General features: G+C 37.9%; 1 protein-coding gene across 1 annotated transcript in view; it reads right to left on the reverse strand.

Annotated features, from left to right (window-relative positions):
• Positions 1 to 7,628: 7,628 nt before the first annotated feature.
• The window catches only part of ZC3HAV1L (zinc finger CCCH-type, antiviral 1-like), a 7,245-nt gene continuing 6,871 nt past the window's right edge, over positions 7,629 to 8,002 (reverse strand). The window contains exon 4 of the mRNA XM_012642769.1: positions 7,629 to 7,922. Coding sequence (XP_012498223.1) covers positions 7,786 to 7,922 — 137 coding nt within the window. The 3' untranslated portion in view covers positions 7,629 to 7,785. The remainder of the gene's footprint in view (positions 7,923 to 8,002) is intronic.

Consider the following 8,002-nt stretch of genomic DNA (forward strand, 5'->3'; position numbering starts at 1 on the left):
GGGAAAATGTGTATAATGATGTTAGGATGCCAAAGTAACGGAGTGTAGCAGGCACTTGTCATTCTAAATCCTCAGAATGTTGGATGAGATCACTGTTTGACATGGACCTTATCTCCCACTACAGGAGATGGAATTCCAGATACCCACTTTCCCAGCCTCCCTTGCAGCTAGGGCACAGACAAATGACATAGATTCCAGCCCCTGATGCTGGACCTCATACTGTCTTACTTTGAATCAGAAGCTGGTAACCCAGAGAAACAAGGTCTGCACAGAATCCATCTGGATGGTGGGTGGCAGCAGTTCAGGTTTTGGGATCTAGCATCATTGTTGCTGGCAGTACCAGCTGCAGCATCCTGTGCCTGGGGTAATGGTGGTGTCTTAATGGACTGGTTCCCAAGCACAATTGGGGGTGTGGTTCCTGGCAGCACAGCCTCCAAGCTTTCTTCCGCAGCTCTTCTGGAGACCATGAACTACCCAATATTCTTATAATAAGCTCCTTTATTTACTTACACCAGCATTGCTTTCTATAGCTTGCAACTAAAAACAGACTGAGTGTACAGTGGTATGTTTGTCCCTATTTCTGTAACTTCGTTTTGGACATTCTGTTTGGTTTTGTTGTTCTTGGTTTTGTTGTTGTTTGCTTGCTTGTTCTTTTTTGTTTCATTAGACAAATTGCATTTGATTTTATTGATTTTCTGTAATCATTTAGGCAGTGGCATGCTGTTTTTATTACTAAGGTCATCAAGTATACTCTTAAACATACATTTTTCTAGTTATTAAAGCCAAATGAATATTTTAAAAATTCCTCTCTATATACAATGAAAAAATTTTATGAGCTTTTCCTTTCCCAACACACACTCTTCCCAGGCTTTGCTAATTCAATCAGGGATTATAAATACTTTCCACAGTGCATCAACCTACTTCCTTCACCCTGCTTCACAGGGAGCCTCTGCTGCTGAAGAAATGAGGCAGCACCAAGAGTGCCTGAGCTGTGCCCCACACTCCCAGGAACCTGCCTCAGGCCTGGGCACACAGGGATAGTTGGGCACCCTAGCTGAAGCCATACCTCAGTCCAAAAGATTTGTCCACTATGCCTCTCATCTATGCCTGACCTCCATTATCAACATATTGGCGTTGTTTGCCACATCTTAGTTGAGGCAATAAAAGTACACCAATATCAGAAATTCTACAGCATCCTTAAAGGAAACTGCTAGGGGAGCACAAGAAAGGCCACCTATCTGAGCTTCCTACTGTGGTTGACTGAATTATGTTAAAAATATTCACTGTCCTCTCCTAAGGGCACGTTATCGTCCTTGTCCGTTGACAGTAAGCTTGGTCATGTAACCTGCAGTGTCCTGTAGGATTATATATCCCCACCCTGTCCAACACAGGGTGGCCGCATCACTTGCTTTGAATAATGCAGTGAGTAGAAGCTTGAAGAGCCAGCTTGTGGTCTCTCCTGCTAGGACACCAGCACTGGTCCAGATGGGGGCTCCTCAGTCAACCTGGGTCCCCAAGTGGAAACAACATGGAACAGAGCTGAAACTGACCATAATGAACACAAGTGAGAAATAAATCTTTGTTGTTGTAAGCCATGAGATCTGGGAGTGTTACTGTTGCAGCATGACCTAACCTACCTTGATGATACATCTCTATACTATGTATAAGCCCTGATTGTTCCTGTATCTTTGACTTGGAAAGGCCTAGACACTCAGTGGACTCTCTTCAGAGTCTTAACTGGAGGAAAGGGAGAGAATGATGGGCTATACTGTCAAAGGAGGACTTAAGTCGAGTCCCCATCACCCAGACAACTAACAGAGCAATTTGCCCATTTTTTCTGGCTTGATTTTATGAAGCTATAGAAGAGCGTGAGGCAAAAGGAAGGTTATACCTGAGAGATTTCCAAGTTTTCCAAGTTTACATTGAAAGCAGGTATAGTCAACTCAAGTTAGCAGACACTTCCTCATTAAACTGAGAGCTTGCTATGTATGCCATACAGAGGCAGTATCTCTCCCGAATAAATTGAAATTTTATCTAGGAGATAAGTATCTGAGAACGAGTACCTATGAGGCACCATGTGAATAAAATATTGCCTTTATAAGGCGAATGCATGATTGGTTCACAAAAAAACCAACAATGCAAATGTAAAGCAAAAAGGAAATCTCATTAAAGATAAAACATCAGAAAATATACATAATTTAATCACTTTACTGTACAATGAATAGATTAAAATATAAGCCTTGGATGTGTAATTAAGTAGAAATCATTAAAATGTATTTTTCTAAAAACCTGCCCAGAAGAACCCTTTAGGACAGGATGTGTTCTGTACCTTTCATCAGAATATGCTTTATAACACATGCTATTGAGGGTGTGCTGAGACAGGCAATTCCCCTTGCTGATGGGAGTGTAATCTGGTACGGCTATTCTGGAAGACAATTTTGAAATACTTTTGAGTCTTTATAATATTCATATCTTCTGGCACAGTATGTTCACATCTAGAAATCTGTTCTAAGAAAATAATCAGAAATTCAGATAAAGATTTATATACTAAAATGTTGCAAACAATAAATATCCAATAATAGAACTGTAATTAAATAAATAATACAGAAAAATAAATGCAACCATCAAATGTAATTGTGATTGCTTTCAGTTATACAGAAAAATGCTTACAAAATAATATCGATCCCAAACAGCATAATATAAAATTGTATGTCTAGTATAACCTCAATATTTAGGAATGTATGCATTTATAAAAAAGACTGGAAAAAATACCCTAAAGTATTAACAGTGACTATCTTTATACAATGGTATCATGGGTGATTATTACTTCCTTCTTAATACATTCCTGTATTCTCCACATTTCCACAATGATATATTATTATATTTTCAAAAGAATTATTTTGGAAAAATATTCCTAAATAATAACACAGTAATTCAAGTCTACAATAATACATTATTTTTTAAATAAAAATGACATTATAGGCTGGGCGCAGTGGCTCATGCAGTAATCCTAGCACTTTGGGAGGCTGACGGAGGAGGATCTCTTAAGGCCAAAAGTTCAAGACCAACCTGAGCAACATAGCAAGACCCCGTATCTACAAAAAATAGAGAAGTTAGCCGGGTATGTGTTAACACGCACCTGTAGTCCCAGCTACTCAGAGGCTGAAGCAGGAGAATTGCTTGAGCCCAGGAGTTTGAGGCTGCAGTGAGCTATGATGACACTGACACTACTACACTCTAGCCCAGCCCAGCAAGGCCCTGCCTCAAAAAAAGAAAAAAGACATTACAAATCAATTTATGAAAACTCCAAAGAATACTTAGAATAAAATTTATACTTTGACCATATGCCAGTAAAAATAAAAAGGAAATTACTATACACACACATAAAATATAAATGAACTTTATTTATGAATGTATAGATGTATAGCAAATAGGAAGAATAATACATTAAAGGAACATATGTCATAATCAGGTAGAGTTTAATCTCAGGAATTTAAGGATGTTTTAATATAATGAAAACCTTAAGTATAATCATATTATGTGATTTAAATGATAAAAATGATTATATCAAAAGATACCAATTCTTTTTATCAAGGCTTTAGCTTCCAACAAATAAGAAGAAATGTTATTTCTCTTATCTGAATGAAGAACATTTGTTTAGGCCAGGCACAGTGGCTCATGCCTGTAATCTTAGCACTTGGGAGGCAGAGGCAGGAGGATCGTTTGAGCTCAGGAGTTCGAGACTAGCCTGAGCAAGAGCGAGACCCCCGTCTCTACTAAAAATACAAAGAAAATTAGCTGGACAACTAAAAATATATAGAAAAAACTAGCCAGGCACGGTGGTGCATGCCTGTAGTTCCAGCCACTCAGGAGGCTGAGGCAGAAGGATTGCTTGAGCCCAGGAGTTTAAGGTTGCTGTGAGCTAGGCTGATGCCACGGCACTCTAGCCCGGGCAACAGAGTGAGACTCTGTCTCAAAACAAACAAACAAACAAACCAAAAAAGGACATGTGTTTAAAATCAACAATTAATTTCATATTTAATGAAGAAATATAAAAAAATTCTCACAATTTTTACTAAATGCTAATACAAAATAGAGATATCTAAGAAAATAGGTATTTTTGCAACTATGATTTTATAGTTGGAAAAAACAAATAGGCCACCTAAAACTGTTAGAACAAAGACAATTCATCAAAAGATAAAGATTTTTTAAATTAACAGCTTTCTAATGATAGAGACTCCCATGCTGAGTAGCAATACAGATATAAAACACCCAAGAAAGAACTGATTTAATAAGGTATAAATAAGACCTAGACAAAAATAAGAATAAAGTATAATGAAAGAAATCAAGAAACATGACAATAATGGAGAGACTTAAGATTTAGTATCATAAACATAAGCCTTAAAGAGTTAATTTTAAACTTAGACAATTCAAATTGAAGCACTAAAAAGATGATTACCTTACATAACACATTTCTTAGGGAGAAAAAAGATTTTTGGATATTAGAAAAATATAAGCGGGGGAAGAACGGAGACCAATATACTGATTCAAACAGATTCAAATAATGTTTAATTCATCATATGGTAAAAAATGTCTTAACTACCAAGTGTTAGAATTATGAAGAAGAATAAATAAAGTTTTTGCTCAAACCAGGGAATAAAAACACAAAGCAATGCAATGCAATGTACTAAGTACGATGCCAGCACTCTAAGAACGCTGCAAGAGCTGCTTCTACTGAGGTCAGCAGAGGCCAATCTGGCATTTTGAAGAATCGAATTTTGGCAGGTTTTGATGCAAGAGGAAGAAGGAAAGGCACTTGTGAACAGGAAACATCACTGACAAATACAGAGACTCACAAGACAAAATGGCACATCCCAAAAATTCAAAGCAGGTCAAGTACACACAATATTGGCCTGCATCTCAAAAACTCAAAAGTCAGTATTTATTAATAAAAATCAGAAAACGTCTCATTAAAATCCGGATTTCTGGCTTCTTTTTAAAAAACTGGACAATATGAGAAACTGGGCCCACGTTCCCACACAGAAACCAGAGGCACGTGCCCCTTTCAGAAGGGACCGATTGCCACTTCCTCCCTCGTCCCATTCCTCCAGCATCCAGTGCACTCCATCCTTTCAACTCACCCTCTGGTCCTCGAAAGCACCTGGGTTTGTGACTTCCACCCTACATCACGGGGATCAATAAAGGTTTTAGCCAAAAAAAGAGCAATATCATTAGGTCTGTTTTCAAACGCTCAACCAGGCAGCCAGGTAGAAAGCAGAAGAGTGGTCAGGAGACCAATGAAATCTACAAAATCCCATTACGTTAAAAATTGAAACAGGGCTACCATCATTGAAGTGGGACAGGGCACTTCCTACAATAAACCTGGCACCTCCTACAAAAACTCCCACAACACAACTTGAAAACCACTGAGTCCTGCATCCTTGAAATACACGCGGGCGGTGATGAGGGTTTGAAACCAGGCGGTGTGTAGGGGATGGAAAGAAAAGGGCAGAGAGGGATAAACATTGAGAGGTTTTTGGGGGGGAAAAAACTTCTCCCACTGGATAATCAATTTCACACAGGGAACAAGGAGAAAGAAAAGTATAGGAAAATTTGCAGTTTTTTGGTTTATGTCATTAGGTAGATAGTAATGACATTAAAAAATAAGGAAATAAAAAGAAGAACAAGACTGGGGGAAAATGAATAATTCAATGTAGGATACGTTGAATTTGTGGAGTCTACAGACATGCGGCTTTACTTCATAAGCACCAATAAATTACTAAAGAAAACTCATCTCCAACTGCAATGTGATGGTAACTCTCTAACAGCTGAATTCTGAGACGAAAATAAGAGAGACAGGTATAATTATGTAAAATATTTTTACAGAATGAATACCAACAGAACTAAGATTAAAATGGAATATTATAGAATTGAATAAAATATTGCAGCCAAGATTACAGAGGGTCAATAACTTCATATATAAAAGCATAATTATAAGATATATAAAAAGAAGACCAAAATGTAAACATCTACCAAGTCTCTCAATGTAAAGGGTACGCATTTATACTCTGCTCTGTTTCCGTTAAGGATTTAAGACGGCTCACTACAAAAATATACATAGTAAAATGATAAAGTGTAAATAATAATAATAATTAAATGTAAAAATATTTTTAAAAAAAATTAGCACCAGAAGAAATCAGAACTAGAAAACAAGAAACAAAATATGCAGAAAATAAGGGCTTTTAGAAATACTATTGTTGGCAAGCAAAGTGAAAAGATTAACACAAGTTACATGACTGTTATTGTCCATTAGGAGAAAACAGCAATTTCTCACTTTAAAAAGGACATTTTTGCACTCCCCCCAATCAAAAAGATAGCATTTCATGATTTTTAAAAAAAACTTTCCTAAATTAATTTAGCTTTATGAAAACTCATTACATTGTCCCTATTTCTCAAATGTGGTGTCACTGCAGGACAGTTAAAAAAAACACTTTACACCATGACATTTGGGAATATTACTATAATAAACACAGCAAAGGATTTCATAAAGCTGCTTCCTTGTGGTACCCCTTGAAGAAAACAAAGAAGAAAATATCGCAGTGTAGCTTGATGAGGACAGCTGGGCAGGTGGAGAGCAGAGAGGAGGACAGAAGGGAGACAGGGGAGAGTCCATACGAAATGAGCGAGGTACACAGACTTCCAGTGGTCCATCCTGATCCACAGAAAGAATGCATTCAATTTAGAGGAATGGAAAAACCACACATCCTTCAAACTATAGCATTTGGGCTTTGGTAAAAGTTCAATAAGAAGTGAAAAGTAGACAGAGTGAGGTAGAAATCTCTGGTGAGAACCCAAAGGTTATATGCTCTGTAGTGTCGGCTGAGATGGATCTACAGAAATTAGATATCCTCTGAGCACAGGATGGCTGACATCCTTTTATGAAAATTAAGGAGCCTCATTAAAGGCCACCCACATCTGCATACAGAAGGTCCCCATTAATAAAAGGCCACGTATAAAATGACAAAGACATACAGAAAGCAGATACACAGAAAACTACTCACTCACATACATATTTTTAAAAACGCAGAGGACAATATCATTTAGCACCTATAAGCTAAGCAAATGTAAAGAATAGCTTTAAAAATTCAATATTGTACAGATTTTAGGAAATGAATTATATTCAAACTTTGTTAGAAAGAACTGAAATATCCCAGAATAAGTAGTTAAATAAACTATGATATATTAATGTGTCTGTGCAAAAAAATGATTATATGTGATAATGTGAATAAATATGGAAAGATGCTTATGAAACAACATTAAGTAAAAAAACTGTGTACAAAGTGTACATACTCTAGATTACCACTACGTAAACTGTGTTTATGGGCATATAGAAAACCACTGGCTGGACCACAGGAGTCAGGAAAAACTCCCCTGAAAAGCTCCATCTGCCCAGTCTGGGGCAAGTGCTCAGAACTGCAGGCGGAAGCTGCCATCTCCAGGACTTGCCCTGGACTGACCCCATCTGCACTCAGCTTTCCCCTCCCTTTGCCAGCTCAAGGTCCAAACTCAACCCCAACCACCTGTCCCCAACGTTATCCTCCAAGTCTGACATTTGTTCCCTTCCCATCTTCTTTACTTCTCACAACACCCTGTGAGGTAGATATTATTATGACCACTATGAATAAATGATTAAAGGGATGAATGATTACAAATTAAAGCTCAAAAGAAGTCCTGTTTTCAGATCTTCCGAGCTGGACAAGCTTCTTCTTGGTTCACTGACCCTCTTTAATGTTTACCTGGGCAGGGTTTCTTGGCTGACTGAGCAGGGACAGAAGCCAGAGGGCTGGCTTCTGCAGCCCCGGCTACGTGCGCACCTTGTTTCTCAAGGCCCTGTGAGTGCTCGGTAGCAGACGATGAGTTATCTAAAAAAAAGAAGAAAGGGGTAAGTTTTCCTAAGGCACCCCAAGTTTCATTTTATGTTGGGAGCAATAGCCCAGCTAAC

This window comes from Propithecus coquereli, unplaced genomic scaffold, assembly GCF_000956105.1.
Source record: "Propithecus coquereli isolate 6110/MARCELLA unplaced genomic scaffold, Pcoq_1.0 Scaffold186, whole genome shotgun sequence".
Lineage (NCBI taxonomy): Eukaryota > Metazoa > Chordata > Mammalia > Primates > Indriidae > Propithecus > Propithecus coquereli.